Raw genomic sequence first — 20,599 nt, 5'->3', positions numbered from 1 at the left:
CAGAGGTTACAGTGAGCCAAGACGGTGAGTGCTACTACACTCCAGCCTGGGTGGCCGAGTGGGACTCAGTCTCAAAACATTAAAATAATTATGATCAATGAAAATGAGAATTTCACCAGATACCTGGAACCTATAGAAAAAGTAAAAGAAAATCGTAGAATTGAAGAAATCATCATTAAAGTTACAGTCCAGTGGATGGGTTTAATTGTAGCCTGGACACAGCAGGGGATAAGATTAATGATTTAGAACAGCAGTCTCCAACCTTTTTGGCACCAGGGACTGGTTTCGTGGAAGACAGTTTTTCCACGGCCAGTGGGAGAGGGTTGTATGGGCATGGTTTCGAGATGAAACTGTTCCACCTCAGATCATCAGGCACTGTTAGAGTCTCACAAGGAACATGCAATCTAGAACCCTTGCGTGTGCAACTCACAATAGCGTTCACACTCCTATGGGAATCTACTGCCACTGCTGATCTGATAGGAGGCAGAGCTCAGCTGGTAATGCTCCTTCGCCCGCCACTCACCTCTTGCTGTGCCACCCAGGCCTCAGACCTGCTACTGCTCCACAGCCTGGGGGTTGGGGGCCCCTGCATCAGAAGATAGATTGGTTGAAAATAACTGGATTAAAGGACAAAAAGGAGAAAAAAAAAAAAGACTGGAAAATAGAAAGTATGAGACGTATATCAGATGCAGATCATGGTGAAAATATCTAACGTTGGATTCCCAGGAGGAGAGGGAGAAAAGAGGAATATAAGTAATACCTGAAGAGAAATATTGTCCCAGAACTTTTAAAATTAAAAAAAAAACCACAGATTCAAGAAATTCTAGAAACCCATGGCAGGTTAAATAGAAAAACATGCCTAGGAACATCACAGTATAACTGCCGAAAACCAAGGAAAAGGAAAACACAAAAATAAACAGCCAGAGACAGCCAAAGTATCTTCAAAAGAACAAGACTGGCTGGCAGCTGACCAAAAGAAACAATGGAAGTCAGAGGACAATGGAATGACATCTTTAAAGTGTTAATAACTGCTACGCTAGAATTCTAAACCCAGGAAAAATACCCAAAAATTCTAACCACAGAAAAATTGGTACTTGCAAACACTTCTCAACATTGAAACAATGAAAAGACAAATCACAGACTGGGAAAAGATACATATCTAACAACTCACATTGGAATAACAGTAAAACACTGTCAATTAGAAAAATACAACTAGGTTTAGGCTGGGCACAGTGGCTCATGCCTATGATTCCAGCTACTCAGGAGGCTCTTCTAAACTAGAAGCAGGAGAATCACTTCAACCCAGGAGGCAGAGGTTGCAGTGAACCAAGATTTCGCCACTGCACTCCAGGCTGGGTGGCAGAGCGAGATTGTCTCAATAATAATACAACTAGATTTTTTTTGTTTGTTTTTGTTTTGTAAACAAAAAGAAACCAAGAGCCACCGTGCCCGGCCCTAGGTTTATTTTAAATGGAGAAAAAAATATATATTTGAACAAGCACTTTACAAAAGGAGATATCCAAATAGCCATTCATGTGTGAAAAGGTGCTTAACATTATTCAGAGAGACATTAAAGCCTGAATGTAGCTGGGTGTGGTGGTTTATGCCTGTAATCCCAGCACTTTGGGAGGCTGAAGTAGGTGAGTCACCTGCGTCAATCACCTGAGGTCAGGAGTTTGAGATCAGCCTGGCCAACATGGTGAAAACCTGTCTCTACTAAAAATACAAACATTAGCCAGGCGTGGTGGTACACACTTGTAGTCCCAGCCACTCAGGAGGCTGAGGCAGAGAAAACCACTTGAACCTGGGAGGCAGAGAATGCAGTGAGCCAATATCATGCCACTGCACTCCAGCCTGGGCGACAAAGCAAGATTCCATCTCAAAAACAACAACAAAAAACCTGAATATAATACCAGTATACCTCACCTGAGCAGCAAACATGAAGCCAAATCTAGCCACATACACATGATGATTATACATGAAGAAGTGAGATTTATCCCAGGAATCCAAGGTTAGTTTAACATGTAAACATGAAATAAGGTTGTATACCACATTAATGGACAAAAACTACATGATCATAATATTTGCATTTAACAAAAATGCATATATTTCACAATATATTTATATATTTCCCATATATGCATTTTTTGTTAAATGCATCTATTTTCACAATTAACAAATTTTCATAATTTAACAAAAAAATGCATATATTGTGAAAATAGATGCACATATAATGTGGAAAAAACATTTAACAAATATCCAGGGCCGGGCGCGGTGGCTCAAGCCTGTAATCCCAGCACTTTGGGAGACCGAGGCGGGTGGATCACGAGGTCAAGAGATCGAGACCATCCTGGTCAACATGGTGAAACCCCGTCTCTACCAAAAATACAAAAAATTAGCTGGGCATGGTGGCGCGTGCCTGTAATCCCAGCTACTCAGGAGGCTGAGGCAGGAGAATTGCCTGAACCCAGGAGGCGGAGGTTGCGGTGAGCCGAGATCGCGCCATTGCACTCCAGCCTGGGTAACATGAGTGAAACTCTGTCTCAAAAAAAAAAAAAAAAAACAAATATCCAATACCTATTCATAATGAACTCTCAACAAATGAAGACTAGAAGGGAACTTCCTTAACCTGATAAAGGGCATCTCTCAAAAATCTGCAGTTAATGTCCAACTTAATGGTAAAAGACTGAATACTTGCTCCCCAAGATCACAAGCAAAGCAAGTATGTCTGCTGTCACCACTCCTCTTCAACACTGCACTTTATACCGGACATTCTAGACAATGCAAAGGGAGAAAGAGGGCAGGACAAAGAAAAGGAAGAAATGAGGAAGGAAAGGAAGTGTTATGGACTGAATGTCTTCCCCTCAAATTCTTCTATTGAAGCTCTAACCCCAGCGTGGCTCTATTTGGAGTAGGGAAGTAATTACAGTTAGATGAGGTCAGGAAGGTGGGACCCTGATCTAATAGGATTAGTGGCCTTGTAAGACAAGACATCAGAGCTCTCTCCATTCACAGACAACAAAGCGATCATATGAGTACAGTGCAAGATGGTGGCCACCTACAAGCCAAGAGAAAAGGCCTCAGAATAAAGCCCACCTTGCCAGACTCTTAATCTTGGACGTTCCAGCCTCCAGAATAGTAAGGAAATAATTTTCTGTTGTTTGTGTCTCCCCGATTGTGGCAGCCCAGGCAGAAGGAAAGGAAGGAAGGAAGAGTATCCAGATTGGAAAGGAATATGACTTTTCTTCACAGATGACATGATCCAGTTCAAAAGGTTGTAGGATACAAGATCAATGTATAAAAAAATATTTCTATTTCTATATTATGGAAACAATACAAAAGTAATTCAATTCATAACATTAATTTCACAAAAGAAGTGCAAGACTTGTACACTGAGAACTACAGAAATTGCCGAGGAAAACTGAAGACCTAAATAACAGAGACATTCCATGTTCATAAATTGGCAACCCCAAAATTGTTAAGTTGGCAGTTTTTCCCAAATCGATCTATAGATTCAATAAAGTCCCTATGAAATTCCTACAGAATTTGTTACAGAAATTGGCAAGCTGATCATAAAATATATGAGGAAATGCAAAGGCCCCAAAGTAGTCAAAGCACTTTTGAAAAAGAACAAAGTTAAAGGACATACACAACCCAATTAACTATAAGTCATAAAGACAATGTGGTGCTGGCACATGGAGAGGCAAGTAAGTTAATGGAACATAGTTTAGAACACAGATGCAAACTCTTACATTTATGGTCCATTCTTAATAAAGCTGCTAAGTCAGTTCAATGGGGGAATAGCTAGTCTTTGCAAGAAATGATGTGAGGACAACTGGATATCCATATGCAAAAAGATTAATTTAGACCCTTACACTGGACTTCAAAAAAATGGTTCGCAGATCTAAATGTGAGAGCTACGAGTAAGAAAAAGGATATGAAATGCTCTGTGGAACTTTAGGCAGAGTCCTTAGCTATAACACCAAAAGCATGATTGATGAAAGAACAAATTGTTAATTTATCAAAATTAAGAACTTTTATACTTCAAAAGCCTTTTCTTACACCAGTAAGAAAAAAAAAGACAAGCCACATATATGGAGAAAATATTTGCAAATCATATTTCTCATTAAGTACTTGTATCCAGAATATATAACAACTCAACAATAAAAAGACAACTTGATTTTAAAATGGATAAATAATACACACAGAGGGCCAGCCATGGTGGCTCATGACTGTAATCCCAGCGCTTCAGGAAGCCAAGGTGGGAGGGTTGCTGGCGCCCAAGGAGTTCAAGACCAGCCTGGGTAACACAGTAAGACCCTGTCTCAATTTAAAAAAAGAAATTAATTCAAAAAGATACAAATATATATTACACCAAAGAAGCTTTATGAATTCCTAATAAGCACATTAAAAGCTATATAACATAATCTGTCATTATACAATGCAAATTAAAATCATAAGATACCATTACACACTAGAATGGCTATAATCAAAAGGACTGGCAAGAAGTGTTTATGAATGTGGGGAAACTGGAACCCTCATGCATTGCTGGTAGGGATGTAAGATTGTGCAACTACGCTGTAAAAACTGCTTTTCTTACAATGTACTTTTTTTTTTGAGATGGAGTCTCGCTCTATTGCCCAGGCTGGAGTGCAATAGTGTGATCTCAGCTCACTGCAATCTGTGCCTCTCGGGTTCAAGCTATTCTCCTGCCTCAACCTCCCAAGCAGCTGGGACTGCAAGCATGTGCCACCACACCTGGCTCATTTTTTTTTGGTATTTTTAGCAGGGATGGGGTTTCACCGTGTTAGCCAGGATGGTCTCAAACTCCTAACCTCGTGAACCGCCCACCTCAGCCTCCCAAAGTGCTGGGATTACAGGTGTGAGCCACTGTGCCTGGCCACAAAGTAATTTATTTCTTTTCTTTTTTGTAGAGATGGGATTTCACCATGTTGGTTAGGCTGGTCTTGAACTCCTGACCTCAGGTGATCCACCTGCCTCGGCCTCCCAAAGTGCTGGGATTATAGGCATGAGCCACCACACCTGGCCCACAATGTAATTTCTTTCTTTTTTTTTTTTTTTTTTTGAAATGGAGTTTCGCTCGTTACCCAGGCTGGAGTGCAATGGCGCGATCTTGGCTCACCGCAACCTCCGTCTCCTGGGTTCAAGCAATTCTCCTGCCTCAGCCTCCCGAGTAGCTGGGACTACAGGCGTGCACCACCATGCCCAGCTAATTTTTTGTATTTTTAGTAGAGACGGGGTTTCACCGTGTTGACCAGGATGGTCTCGATCTCTTGACCTTGTGATCCACCGTCTCGGCCTCCCAAAGTGCTGGGATTACAGGCGTGAGCCACCGCGCCCGGCCCACAATGTAATTTCTTAAAATCATAAATATAAACTTACCAATATGACCCAGCAATTCTACTCCTAAGTTCTACCCAAGAGAAATGAAAACATATTTTCACATGATTTGTATGCAAATATTCATAGGAACAATATTTATCATAGCCCCAAGCAAGAAATAACAGTAATTCCAAAAAGTGGTGAATGAATAAATGTGGTATATCAATTCAATAGAATACTCTTCAGCAATAAAAAAGGAACACGATGCTGATCTATTCAGGAACATGGATGAACCTCAGGAACTTTATGCCCAGTGAAAGAAGCCAGACACAAAAGCTTACATAATTATATGGTTCCACTTACCTGAAATATTTAGACAAGACACATCTACAGAGACAGAAAGCATATTGGTGGTTATGTGGGACTAAGAATGGAGCAGAGATTGAGTGTAAACTAGCATGATAATACTTGTTGTGGGAATGGAAATGTTCTAAAACTGGATTGTGATGATGGTGTTATAACTAAATTTACTAAAAACTATTGATTTATATATACTTACAATGGATGAATTTTATGGTATGTAAATTATATCTCAATAAAGTTATAAAAATGTGAAAAATTGTGGTTGGGTTTCAATTATTATAGTATGCATAGGAAATTTAAAGCCATTTTAAAGTAGCCATATCTAAGATAATAGGAATGTGATTTATAAAAAAATATTTACAAGTGATTTCAGCAAATTTACAAGAGATGGGGGCTAGTAAATTTTATACTACGATATTATAAAATTGTCCATATTATTGCAAAATCTTTAAAAAACCCTTCCTTGCGGCTGGGTGTGGTGGCTCACACCTGTAATCCTAGCTCTTTGGGAGGCTGAGGTAGGTGGATTACTTGAGGTCAGGAGTTCTAGACCAGCCTGGGCAACATGGCAAAACTCCATATCTACTAAAAATACAAAAATTAGCCAGGCGTGGTGGTGTGTGCCTGTAATCTCAGCTGCTTGGAAGGCTGAGGCAGGAGAACTTCTTGAGCCTGGGAGGCAGATACTACGGTGAGCCAAGATCACACCACTACACTCCAGCCTGACAACAAGACTGTCTCAAAAATAAAAATAAATTTAAAATGCTTCCTTGTTAAGTGGTATTAACAAAATTATATTAACCCATGAAATGAATATATATTCTTGTACATATCTAAATTCATTGTGAGGTAGGATAAGGAAGACTGTAAATACTCTCAACATTGACTTTTTTTTTTTTTTGAGATATGGTCTCACTCTGTCACTCTGAGTGCTGGAGTGCAGGGGCACGATCTCGGCTCACTGGAACCTCCACCTCCCGGGTTCAAGTGATTCTCCTGCTTCAGCCTCCTGAGTAGCTGGGATTACAGGTGCATGCCACCACACCCAGCTAACTTTTGTATTTTTTGTACAGATGGGAGTTTTGCCATGTTGGCCAGGCTGCTTTTAAACTATGAACCTCAAGGGATCTGCCTGCCTCAGCCTCCCAAAGTGCTGGGATTAGAGCCATGAGCTACTGTGCCCACATCGAGACAGGGTCTCACTCTGTCATCCAGGGAATGCCATGGCATGATCTCGGCTCACCGCAACCTGTGCTTCACAGGCTAAAGCCTCAGCCTCCTGAGTAGCTGGGACTACAGGTGCGTGCCACCATGCCCAGCTAATTTTTTGTAGAGGCAATTTCACCATGTTGCCCAGGCTGGTCTCAAACTCCTAAGCTTAAGCAGCCTACCCACCTCGGCCTCCCAAGGTGCTATAATATATATATTTATGAAACGAGAAATTAAAGTGAACGAAATAGCCAATTTTGAGAAGATAGGAAAAGGGAGAAAGGTGTAAGCTTTAAAATATAATAAAAATAAAAGCTGAAGTTAATGAATTAGAAAAACAGAAAAAGCAGAATTGATAAATCCAAGAACTGGGTCTTTTGGAAAAGCTAAAAAGCTGAACACTAATGGAAAAAACAGCCAGGTACAGTGACTCACACCTGTAATCCCAACACTTTGGGAGGCTGAGGCAGGAGAAACCCTTGAGCCTAGGAGCTGGAGACCAGCTTGGGCAGCAAAGCAAGACCCAATCTCTACAAAAAAATAAAAAATAAAAATTAACCAGGTGTGGTGGCGCATGCCTGCATACTCAGGAGGACTGCTTGAGCCCCGGAGTTGGAGGCTGCTGTGATCTGTGATCAAGTCACTGTACGCTAGCCTGGGCAATGGAGTGAGACCCCGACGCAAAAAAGAAAAGAAAAAAAGTCTGTTTGTTCGTTTTCATAAAGAATGTACACATACAAAGCTTACAAGCTTCTAGGAGACTTTGTTTTCAAACTGGAGAATTGGGATGGTAGGGCCTTCACACAGACTATGGGCAGACAACTGCAAGTCATACCACAGCAGATGTTTGTTTTCATGTCTTTTTGGTTGAGGGTGAGGGAGATTCTTCTTGCCCATTCAGGCCACATAGCACCATCCTTCCACCCCATCACCAGCTTCTCAGTCTCCCATTCTCTCCCTCTGTCATGCAGATTAGTTTGCATCCTATGTTGCTTGGATGTCTTACGACACTTGTGTCCTGAGCAGCCTAACCAAGATGTTACACACGTGCATGCACGCGCGCGCGCGCGCACACACACACACACACACACGTACGTGCTACAATTCTTTCTCTACAATGAATTCTGGGGCCATGGTAAAGGTAACACACCTAATAGCATTTCTTCTCACCTTTCAGGAAGGCCAAGGTTATCTAGGACTGGGAGTGAAGATTTCTGACATGGCTCAGCCCCACATTCCGTACTTCTTGTCCATCCAGCTGGGTAATCCAAGGCCAGGAGCACAGGCATGGACCAGAGGCAGATGCCCCACTCAGGAATATGCCTTGTGCCTCTCAGCAAGCGCCTGGAATGCCCAGGTGGGGTTTGGGAGCCCCGAGTCAGAGAGGAGGGCTGCCCACCTGGAGGAAGCTGTGCTTTTTGTCTTTGTTCTTCAGCAGCATGGCACTCCGCCACTGCAGGTACTTCTCCTGGTGGGCATGGATCTCTAAGCTGAGGGTGGAGTTCCGACCACTGTAGTCCTCAAGATTGGGGGCGGGCTGAGGTGGTAGGGTGAACAGTTTCTCATCTGTGAGTTCTTCTTGGGAAAGGGGCATTCCAAACTCTTGGTTCAAGTCTTTGATCATAGCAGAGGAGGGCAGCAGGTCTCTCACTGTCACGTCCTGGAGGGTGGTGCTGTTATGGCAGATGTCGTGGATCCTGGAACAAAGAACCACTACCCCACTGAGCCTCTACTGTGCAAGACAGGTGTAATCATCTCATCCTACAGCAGGAAATGAACGCTCAGAGGCTGCTTAGCTGGTCCCAGGTCCTGGAGCTTGTGACTAGAGAGCTCAGATTCCAGTCTGCTGAGCCTGGGCTCGTGGTAAAAGCCTCCTTCTCCATCTTCTCCCCAGCCCCCAGAAGATGAAGGCTCCCACGGTTTGCTCTGAGTGCTCCTCTGTTCCTGTGGCCTTAGCTGTGCCTCCCCTTTACCCACACACCCCATCGGGGCACAGTGCTACCAGCTGCCCATCAGGGGTGTGGAGCAGAGAGCCTTCCGCACTGGGAGCATCATACACAGAACCTCATGGGGCTGGCTGTTAATAGAGGAGGAGGCTGGAGAGAGTCCTCAGCAAAGCTCAGGGACTGAACGGCCGGCCCACCTCCCCAGCCCCAAGGCCCCCTCCTCTTTGGTCCCCTCTGCCATGGCCTGGTGTGCAGTGGGCATTGGGTCCGGCACCCATGCTCAGGCATGCCTGCTGGCTGCTGTCTCAGCTGCCTCCGAAGTCCACTGTACAGCAGGTGCTTATAACTCTCACTGTCCCAGTGACCCTGGCTCAACCTTAGCCTTTCTGAATCTGGCTTCCTCACCTTTTAGATAGAAATAAAGCCACATGGATGCAGCTACCTTGGATGCAGTAAGCAGTTTCTAAAAAGTGTTCTTCTCTTTCCTTCATAGAACCCTCAGCTGCCTTCTGTCACCTACCAGGCAGGACCGGGGCTGGCCTCCTCCCAAACGCTGTGGCACCACCCCACATGCCAAAACTGAGGGCTATGGAATCAAAGAAAAGCCTCTTAGTCCTGACCAAGTTCCTTCTCCTTCCTCTTTCTCCAGCTTCTTCCTCCTCCATTAATACATCCAGTGAGTGCTAGCTCGAGCCAGACCTGTTGTTGGCCCTAAAAATACGAAGACAGGGGAGGCCGAGGCGGGTGGATCACGAGGTCAAGAGATCGAGACCATCCTGGTCAACATGGTGAAACCCCGTCTCTACTAAAAATACAAAAAATTAGCTGGGCATGGTGGTGCGTGCCTGTAATCCCAGCTACTCAGGAGGCTGAGGCAGGAGAATTGCCTGAACCCAGGAGGCGGAGGTTGCGGTGAGCCGAGATCGCGCCATTGCACTCCAGCCTGGGTAACAAGAGCGAAACTCTGTCTCCAAAAAAAAAAAAAAAAAAAAATACGAAGACAGGGTTTACACTTCCTGGCCCACATCCAGCAGCGAGTAAACTGTCCACCTGCTGAAAATGCTCCAGCCCTTCCTCAACAGCAGCCTTTCCTGCCCTGGAGAAAGCAGCAGCCCCCTCCTTCATGCACCCACTGGGTCCCAGGGCACCCCACTGCCCACGTTCTTTATGTCATCTCTGCTTCTGAACTGTGGCCTCCTGAGAGTGGGGACTGGTATACCCACAGCCCTCCTAGAGCCAGTGTGGGCCAGCGCTGCTCGCTGAGGGAATGGTGAGACCCTGGCACAGGCAGGAGTAGCCTCTCCAGCACAAGCCAGGCAGCATTGCAGCTCCCACACTTGGAGGCCCATAGCCAGGGGGCAAAGGCAGGCCAGATGGGCAGAAGCAGCTCCCGGCAAAGGTGAGTAGCATCCAAGAGCCAGACCTTTGGAACTGGCGTTGGAAGAAATGGGGTTGGGGAGGGAGGGTTCAGGAAGCATCAGGCAGTGGGGGAGAGCTGCGCTGGCCTGGTGGGCCTGGCTATTTGAGTCCTGCATCGGTTCCATTGTTTTTCCCAGTTCTCACTTGAAAAATGTTTTTTGTTTTTGTTTTTTTGAGATGGGGTTTCACTCTCATTGCCCAGGCTGGAGTGCAATGACGCTATCTCGGCCCACCACATCCTCCGACTCCCAGGTTGAATCGATTCTCCTGCCTCAGCCTCCTGAGTAACTAGGATTATAGGTATGTCCCACCACACTCAAGCTAATTTTGTATTTTTAGTAGAGATGGGATTTCTTCATGTTGGTCAGGCTGGTCTCGAACTCCTGAACTTAGGTCATCTGCCTGCCTTGGCCTCCCAAAGTGCTGGAATTACAGGCATGAGCCACTGTACCCAGCCTGTTTTTTTTTTGTTTGTTTTTGAGATGGACATCTCATTCTGTCACCCAGGCTGGAGTGCAGTGGCTCGATCTCAGTTCACTGCAACCTCTACCTCCCAGGTTCAAGTGATTCTCCTGCCTCAGGTTCCCAAGTAGCTGAGATTATAGGCGTGAGCCACTACTCCTGGCTAATTTTTGTATTTTTAGTAGAGACAGGATCTCTAATCCCAAAGTGCTGGGATCACAGGAGTGAGCCACCATGCCAGACCTTTAGTTTTGAGACTGAGTCTTGCTCTCTTGCCCAGGCTGGAGTGCAGTGGTGCAATCTTGGCTCACTGGAACCTCTGCCTTGACCTCAATCCTCCCACCTCAGCCTCCTCAGTAGCCGAGACCACAGGCACACGCCACCACGCCCAGCTAATTTTTGTATTTTTAGTAGAGATGGGGTCTCACTGGGTTGCCCAGGCTGGTTTCAAACTCCTGGGCTTAGGCCATCCTCCCACCTCAGGCTCCCAAAGTGCTGGGATTACAGGTATGAGCTACCGTGCCTGGCCCACACCTGGCTAATTCTTAAAAAATTTCTGTGGAGATGAGGTCTCACTCTGTTGCCCAGGTTAGAAAATGGGTCTTTTTTCTTCTTTTTTTTCTTTTTCCAAGAAAGATCAGAAATAGAAAATGGGTCTTAACCAGCCACTCCTTCCTTAGGCGATTGATTCTAGGACATGCCCCAAGAGCAGGAGACACGACAGTCTCAGCATCTGGGCAAGCGGTCCCCTCCCCCCACCGTCTGTTGGGGCCACTGTCTAGTTGCTGGATGCCCCAGCTCACTTGTTTGGGCACAGAGTGCTAAGAAGTGTCCCTCCCGCTGGGCGCAGGACCCCGTGCTGGCTGCCACGCCCACCTGGCCAGTGCCTGGAAGACCCGCCTCCACTTCATGTCTCGCAGGAAGAGCACCGCCTGCTGCAGCAGCAGCTCCGTGGGCTGGAAGAGGTGCACATGGTACAGGATGGTCTCCAGGTCCCCATAGAGCCGGCTGCGGAACAGCAGCTGTGAGTTGTACAGCACCTTGTATTTCCTGTGTTCTGACCTGGAAGTCCTGCAAGAGACAGAAGGCCAAGGGCCAGAGTTAACTTGTGTGCCGACTTCCTGGGACACTGTGGTGGGGGTGATCTGTCGTGTACAGCTTTTATGTGGTTTAAAACAAGCCCAGGGAGGTGGAGGCTGCAGTGAGCCCTGATGGCACCACTGCACTCCAGCCTGGCAACAGAGTGAGCCCCTGTCTCAAAAGAGCAGGTTGGTAATGAAGACTATTCTAAGATAAAAATAATAGAAACTTAAAAGTATAAAAAATTAACTAAAAAAATAGAAAAACAAAAACAAAAACAAAAGGAATGTGTTGATGATGACTACCCCCTGGTAGACACAACATCCTTCAAAACCTGGGGCCTTGACAGAGAGCTGGCAGTGAAATGCTGAAACTGACCTGATCTGGCCTGCGCCTCCCACCCGCTTTCTGCCCTCACTCAGCCCCTCAGCACCCCTCCAAGCCCTGCCCTGGCACTCATGCTCTGCACTGTGGCAATGCCAGCCTGGCAGGGTTTCTATGCACTGCCTGCTCTCGTTGCCCTGCGCTGGCCTCTGCTGTTCCTTCACCTTTTTGAACCTGGTGAAGTCTACAATGCCTTCATCGCCCCTTTGGGAATCTGTGCTTGGTCAGAGGTAGGTTCTCTTCTGTGAAGTATTTTGCCCACACTTTCCACTAGGATGTTTTCTTATTGATTCACAGGACTTTAAAAAATATATTTAGGATACTAATTATTGGTCAGTTCCAGACCTTGCAAATAATTTTGTTTGATAGTGGCTTGTCTTTGCATGATTTTTGTGGTGTTGCAGAAGTTGATCACATACCTTTGGTCATTCTCATCACACCCAACTAAAACAGAGTGGGGAGGCAGGGGAAAGCACCCAGGACACACGGCACTGCTCCCGGAAGGCCATTCTCCGCAGCATGGCTGCTGAGGCCGCCTGCTGCCACCTGAAGCCAGTCTTTTTTTGAGACTGCTCAGGCTGGTCTCAAACTCCTGAGTGATCCACCCACCTCGGCCTCCCAAAGTGCTAGGATTACAAGTGTGAGCTACCACCCGGCAGCCAGTCTTATCTGATAGCTACTGACACCACCTGCCGCGACTCTAAGACTACTTCCACTCACTGGAACTCACCAGAGGTTGCCAGCACCCCAAAACTTTGTGGTACCAGTGAACTCTCAAAACAATAGCTGACATTTGTGTAATGCCCCTCCTTTTTACAAAACCTCCAACCTTCCGTTTCTCAGACATGCTGAAGACTGCCCAGTCTGTGTACCTCAAATTGTAATTCTTGCTTCCCAAATAAAATTTTAAATTTAGAGATTCATCTATTTTATCTGGCTCTGATAGTGTCTTTTGATGAACAGAAGTTACTTTTAACTTTGCCAAATGTATGATTCTTTCCTTCTTTGTCCTTGTCTTGTTCAAGAACTCTTTCTCCCTTCTGGGGTCATGAATATGTTCTTCTATATTTTCATCTATAAGCTTTGTAATTTTGCTTTTCAAAAATAGATTTTTCACTTTGGGAGGTTGAGGTGGGAAGACTCCTCATAAGGAACGCGTAACCTAGGTCCCTCACGTGCACAGTTCACAAGAGGATTCTCACTCCTATGAGAACCTAATGCTGCTGCTGATGTGACAGGAGGCAGAGCTCAGGCAGAGCTCACTGACCTCCTGCTGTGCTGCCCGGTTCCTACAGGCCACAGACCCAAACACGTTCACGGCCCAGGGATTGGGGACCACTGTACTAAACTGCTTTCTGTCCCTATAGATTGGCCTCTTCTGGACATTTCATATAAATGGAAGCATGTCATATGTGGCATCTTGTGGCCGGCTGCCTCTCCTCAGCATGTTTTCAAGGCTCATCTCCAGTGTAGCATGGGTCAGTGTTCCATTCCTTTTTATGTCCAAATAGGACCCGAGTGTATGCACATCCTATCATCTGCTTAGCCCTTCACCACTTGATGGACATTTGGGCTGTTTCCACCTTTTGGCTATTATGAATAATGCTGTTATAAACATGAGTGTGCAAGTTTAGTACACTAATTTAGCAATAATCCACACATTAGTGTGGATACATGTTTTCATTTTCTTGGACACAGATCTAGGAGTGGGATTCCTGGGTCATATGGGAACTCTGTGTTTAATCATTTGAGGAACTGCCAGAGTGTTTTCCAAAGTGGCTGCACCTATATTCCTCCCAGCAGAGGAGGACACTTCTGATTTCTCCACATCCTTGCCAATGTTTGTCATTGGACTTTTGTATTCTATCCATCCTAATGAGTATGAGATAGCATCTCATTGTGTAAGATTCATCCTTTTGAAGGAGAAAATTCAGTGGTTTTTAGTATATTTATTCCTCGCTGATTTTGCAATATCACATATGTCATATGTCAAATGAACACCTGTGTGTAGATCTGTTTCTGGATTCTCTATTATATTCCATAGGTCTGCTTGTCTATCTCTGAACCAATACCGCACTATCTTAATGACCCTTCGTTTCATCATGAGTCTTGATATCTAGTACAGCAAATTCTTCTTTTTCTTATTCAAGGGTATTTTTTTTTTTTTTTTTTTTTTTGGGAAAGGGTTTTGTTTTTTTGCCCGGGGGGGGGAAAGGTGGCGCAATCTCTGCTCATTGCAACCTCTGCCTCCCAGGTTCAAATAGTTCTCCTGCCTCAGCCTCCTGAGTAGCCAGGACTACAGGTGCCTGCCACCGTGTGTGGCTAATTTTTGTATTTTTAGTAGAGATGGGTTTCACCATGTGGGCCAGGATGGTCTCGATCTCCTGACCTTATGATCCACCCGCCTAGGCCTCCCAAAGTGCTGGGATTACAGGCATGAGCCATCGCGCCCAGCCAAGGGTATCTTTTTTAAAAGACCTTTGCATGCTGCTGCAAAGGGTTTAAAATCCCAACAGATTTTAAAGAATGGACTTTTTAAAAAAAAAAAAAAAGAGTGTGAATCTTAACATGCAAAAAGTCTTTGAAATTTTAAAATCAAGGTCTATACTTTAAAAGCTGCTGGAATTTTTAAAACCGGAATTGCTCTGAATCTATAGTTCAAATTTGAAGATAAGTTGAGCCTTTAGAATATTGAGTCTTCAGGACAGGCACAGTGGCTAACGCCTGTAATCCTAGCACTTTGGGAGGCCAAGGTGGGCAGATCACAAGGTCAAGAGTTTGAGACCAGCCTGGCCAATATGGTGAAACCCCATTTCCGCTAAAAATACAAAAATTAAAAAAAAAAATTAGCCAGGTATGGTGGCACGCATCTGTAGTCCCAGCTACTCAGGAGGCTGAGGCAGGAGAATCGCTTGAACCTGGGAGGCGGAGGTTGCAGTGGGCCGAGATTGTGCCATTGCACTCCAGCCTGGGTGACACAGCAAATCTCTGTCTAAAAAAATATAGAGTCTTCAAATTCATGAACATGATATCTCGCCCCACTTATTTATGATTTCCTTAATGTTTCTTGAAGTTCTGTAATATTCGTGATGGACATCTTTCACATCTTTTTGCCAAATTTAGTCCTATGACTTTCATATATTTTACTTTAAATGTGTTCCAATTTTTTAAATTAGTTTTTGTGTGTAGATGGTATTCAGAAATTTGACAGATTTTTATACTAATTTTTGTATTCAATACCACATTAAATTATCTGAACATATTTTTTAAATTTCTTATAAATTTTTCAATATATTGGTATAATTTGAAATACATATCAATGCAACAACTATAGTTATGTCTCAGTAATTTTCAGGCATTTTTCATTTCCAATATAAGCATTTAAGGCTATAAATTTTCCTCTGACTAATGCTCTAATATCACCCTACAGATTTTTATTTATTTTTAGGCAGAGTCTCACTCTGTTGTCCAGACTGGAGCGCAGTGGCATGATCTTGGCTTACTGCAATCTGCCTCCCGGATTCAGGTGATTCTCCTGCCTCAGCCTCCCAAGTAGCTGAGATTACAAGCATGTGCCACCACACCTGGCTAATTTTTGTATATTTACTAGAGACAGGGTTTCACCATGTTGGCAAGGGGCCACCTGCTGCAGCCCAGAATTGGACACTTTACTCGCCTCTAGTGTCCCCACTGAGTGGCCCACAGGTGCCCTGAAGGCCTTCAGAGAAGGGCAACTTCCCGCAGCCTAGGCAGCCCCTCCATCTTCAGAATGATCTTCCCTGGGCCAAGCTGAAATCTAATACAGAATATTCTGCTCCTGGTTAGCCACAGTGGCCCTTGGCTCAGAACCCTGAAGACAGCCCCACTCTCCTGGACCCCTCAGTCATCTTAGACACTCCTGAATTCCTCCCTGCAACTAAAGGCAATTCAGTCTTCAAGTCCAATGACTAAACCCTGGTAAGTACCTCACAATGAACCCCAAAAGGAGACTCACAGATAAGGATGTTGAACCTAGGCCTTGGCTCTGAAAAACCTCTCCACTTCCTCAGCGTCCAGATGCCATCATTTTTATGCAAAATGCAAAACAAACCACCTACCAGCTTTGGTGGCTCTCCCACAGCTGCCTCAAGCCTTGGTCGGCCAGGCCTTCCAGGACAAAAAGGTGAGTCTTCCCATCCAGCAGATGGAAGCCGGTGAGCACATTCAGGTGCTGCTGCTCCTGGACCCGCACACGCATCTTGAAGGCTGACAGGATCTGCTGCAGGGTCCTGATCGGGTAGGAGTCCAGGCTGAGGGCCTTGGCATTGATCATGGTGATGTCCTGCAGCAGGCTGTGCAGCAGGGAGACCTTCTTGAAGTCGAAGATGAAGATGATGCGACCAAACTGGGAGTCCCCGAGGTCGGGATCTGCGGCTCTGGCCTCAGCCCTCAGTGGCACCGCGATGTCCACTCGCAGCTTGAGCTGGGAGTTAGCCTCGAGGTAGTTGCCCATGGGCATTGGGCTGTGCTGGCGGCCATCTCTTGGGACCCCAAGCCCCACAACCTTCCTCCTCCCACTGTTCTGGCTGCAATGTGTGGGCTGAACCTCACAGCTGTGGATGGGGACGGCCAGGTTCAAGTACTTGTGGCCAAGGAGGAGGTCAGCAAAACTGACCCGGGCGATCCCATAAGGGTGCCACATCTTGTTCTGGGACTCAAAGGGGTTGTTCTCTGTCTCTCTGGGAGAGATGAGGGCCTGAAAGTTGAGGTATGAATCCAGGGGATCCTCCCCAAACAGCACAGGCTTCCGAGAACACTCCTCTGACTTGCGGTCCCGGTCGTGAACTTCCACCACCATGGGGGGGCCCTCCAGGTATTCCCTTAGGTCACTGGGGTGCAGCGCCCCAAGGAAGATGACATTGATGTCCTGGAAATGAATGTGGGTTCCATGGGGCTCCCCCTTGGTCTTGTGAACTGGAGTCTTATGGAACTGGTACTTGCAGTACACGGGCATGCACAGCCTCTACAAGAGAGCAGAGCCACAGTAGGTCACCTGGCCACAAGGACAGTCACTCAGCCCCAGCATGAGGAGCTCAAACCCCAGTGCCAGGCTTACTATCTGCCCCTGGAGCCCGAGTTTTCTCATCCACAAAATATCCATGAGAAAGCTTACTGTGCAAGGCCATTACCAGGGCTGCAGACATCACTCATGTGAATGTACCAGGCTGGCAACTGGCATCAAACAAGGACTCAAAAAGGATTGTTCATTATTTTTCCTTCCAAAATGTAAGTGCCATGAAGACAGGCCATGTGTCTTTTTTCACATCTGTACTTCTAGTTCCTATTCCAAGGCTGGCACAGAAAAGGTACAGAGAAGTGATTTTTAGATAGGAAATCCCCGTTTTCCAAATATACATGTGGAGGTCAGCATAGACCCTTTTAGCAGAGCCACAGGTGCCAAGCTGAAAACTGACACCCTGGGCAGGAGAGAGCCTGAGAGAGCACAGAGAACCAGATGGAAAGGAAGAGCCAAGCTGTGCTGAGGCACAGAGCAGGGACATTTGCATGTTTTGACCTTGGTGCTGAGGTTTTATTATCACAAACTAAGCCTTACACAAGTCTGTGGTCTGAATTTTTATCTAAAGGTACTATTTATTTTACACTGAAGCTGAGAATTTATTCTAAAATAATCCTGGATTGGCAGAGCTCCCAGAGCAGTGGGCAAAAATTACAGAATACCTTGAGATACTCACTTTCAACCTAGGCCTCAAAGAATTCCCATCAAGAAAGTTCCATTGAACATTAGATCATGGTAAAAATCACAAAACACCTAAAGACAAAGGCACTACTAGTGAAATCAGATGCACCAAGGCATAAGATATTAGAATGATCAGATATATAAAATAAGGATCTTTGATAGGTTTAAGGAAATAAAGAATATCATCTAGGTAAACCTATTGTATTTCTATTTATTTGTAACAGGCTTGTCACAGTTGAGAAAGCCAAATACCAAACACACAATGGAGACGCTAAGAACCAACCAGATTTTCTCTGCAAAACCCCTGAAAGACTTGGGAATGGCAAACCTAGTCTCTCTGGAACTGGCAGTAAAATGGAAAGGCTGGGGCAGGGAGGACTGGGTGCAAGTTCCTTAAGAAGCAATCAGATCCCTAGGTATCCTCCCAGTGGCTCAGCAGAAGTCTATTAGTTTGCTCTCCAGGCAAAATGTAAATAAGGGGTCCTCAAAATTTCAAAACACTGATGAAAACAAAGAGGTAAATAAATGGAGAGATATACTATATTCATGGATTGGAAGACAACATAGCAAAGATGTCAACCCTCCTCAAACCAATCAGTTTAGAGATTTACAAATGTAATGCAATTCCAATCAAAATTCCAGAACAACTTTTTGTAGATATTGATAAACAAATTCCAAAATTTGTATAGAAGAGCCAAGAAACTGGAAGAGCTAAAACAATGTTGAAAAAGAAAACTAAGATTGGAGGAACCACTTCGCCCAGTTTTACAACTTACTACAAAGCTACTATAAGCAAGACAGTGTAGCACTGCTGAAAGGACAGACACAGATCAATGGATCAGGAAAGAGAACCCAGAAACAGATCCACACAAGCATGGCTAATCTACGTTTATCAAAAGTGCAAAAGAAAGAGAACTTCAACATAAACCTCACACCATATACAAAAATTCATTAAAAATTGATCATAGGCTGGGCGTGGTGGCTCACACCTGTAATCCCAGAACTTTGGGAGGCTGATGCAGGAGGATCACTTGAGGCCAGGATGTGTGGGGTTTCAGTGAGCTGTAACTGCACACCAGCCTGGGCGACAAACGAGACTGCCTCAAAAAAGAAAAAAATTGATCAAAGATATAAATGTAAACTATAAAACTGTTAAAGCATTGAGAAGAAAATGGAAAAAAGGTCTGTGACCAGGGGTTAGGCAAAGAGTTCTTAAATGTGACACGGATACAAAACAAACAAATAAGCAAACAAAACAACAAAACAAAACAAAAAAATGTGGCACAGAAACACAATGCATCCGTGAAAAAAAAAAAATGTGTAATTTGGACTTCATCAAAATTAAAAATTTTGCTCTGCAAAAGACACTGTAAAGAGAATGAAAAGATGTGTTTGTCATAGATTCGTTTAAAAATAAAAGAGAATGAAAAGACAAACTATAGACTGGGAGAAAATACTAGCAAATAGCTCACTGCAGCCCCAACCTCCCGAGGCTCAGCTGATCCTTCCACCTTAGCCTCCCTAGTAGCTGGGACTACAGGTGTGTGCTACCATGCCCCACTCATTTTTCTTTTTTTCTTTTTTTTTTTTTTTTGTAGAGACAGGGTTTCACCATGTTGCCCAGGCTGGTCTTGAACTCCTGATCTCAAGTGATCCTCCTGCCTTAGTCTCCCGAATTGCTGGGATTACAGTTGTGAGTAACTGTGCCCACCCCAGAATTTTTTTTTCCAAGACAAGGTCTTTCTCCATTGCCCAGTTTGGAGTACAGTGGCTCCATCTCAGCTCACTGCAACCTTTATCCCTGGTTCAAGTGATTTTCCTGCCTCAGCCTCCTAAGTAGCTGGGATTATATACATGTGCCACAATGCCTGGCTAATTTTTGTTTTTAGTAGAGATGTGGTTTCACCATGTTGGCCAGGATGGTTTTGAACTCCTGACCTCAAGTGATCCCTCCACCTCAGCCTCTCAAAGTGCTGGGATTATAGGCATGAGCCACCATGCCCAGCCTAGAATATGAACACATATATATATATATATATGTGTGTGTGTGTGTGTGTGTGTGTAAATTTTTTTTTTTTTTTAAATAAAGATGGGGTTTCACCATGATGGCCAGGTTGGTCTTGAACTCCTGACCTCAGGTGATCCACCCGCCTCAGCATTCCAAAGTGCTGGGATTACAGGTGTGAGCCACGGCACCCGGCCAGAATATATATATTTTTAAAACTCCCAAAACTCAGCAGTAAAACTGTAAACAACCCAGTTGAAAAGTAAGCAAAAACTCGAGCAGAAATTTCACCAAATGGGATCTGAAATAGCAAATAAACACATGAAAAGATGTTCAACATCGCCGGGCGCGGTGGCTGAAGCCTGTAATCCCAGCACTTTGGGAGGCCGAGGCGGGTGGATCATGAGGTCAAGAGATCGAGACCATCCTGGTCAACATGGTGAAACCCCGTCTCTACTAAAAATACAAAAAATTAGCTGGGCATGGTGGCGCGTGCCTGTAATCCCAGCTACTGAGGAGGTTGAGGCAGGAGAATTGCCTGAACCCAGGAGGTGGAAGTTGCGGTGAGCCGAGATCAGGCCATTGCACTCCAGCCTGGGTAACGAGAGCGAAACTCCGTCTCAAAAAAAAAAAAAAAAAAAAAAAAAAAAA

At 44.9% G+C, this 20,599-nt stretch overlaps 1 protein-coding gene across 1 annotated transcript in view; it reads right to left on the bottom strand.

The window, feature by feature from the left end:
* The window catches only part of CFAP92 (cilia and flagella associated protein 92 (putative)), a 70,337-nt gene that overhangs the window by 5,460 nt on the left and 44,278 nt on the right, over positions 1-20,599 (bottom strand). Inside the window, exons 10-12 of the mRNA XM_032267994.1 lie at positions 16,304-17,208; positions 11,619-11,813; positions 8,315-8,612 (exon numbers count right to left, since the gene is read on the bottom strand). Coding sequence (XP_032123885.1) covers positions 8,315-8,612; positions 11,619-11,813; positions 16,304-17,208 — 1,398 coding nt within the window. The remainder of the gene's footprint in view (positions 1-8,314; positions 8,613-11,618; positions 11,814-16,303; positions 17,209-20,599) is intronic.

This window comes from Sapajus apella, unplaced genomic scaffold (genome assembly GCF_009761245.1).
Source record: "Sapajus apella isolate SASKATOON/1434 unplaced genomic scaffold, GSC_monkey_1.0 scaffold174, whole genome shotgun sequence".
Classification (NCBI taxonomy): Eukaryota; Metazoa; Chordata; class Mammalia; order Primates; family Cebidae; genus Sapajus; species Sapajus apella.
Note: the sequence above shows the minus strand (reverse complement) of the source record. Positions and strands in the feature narration are given on the sequence as shown.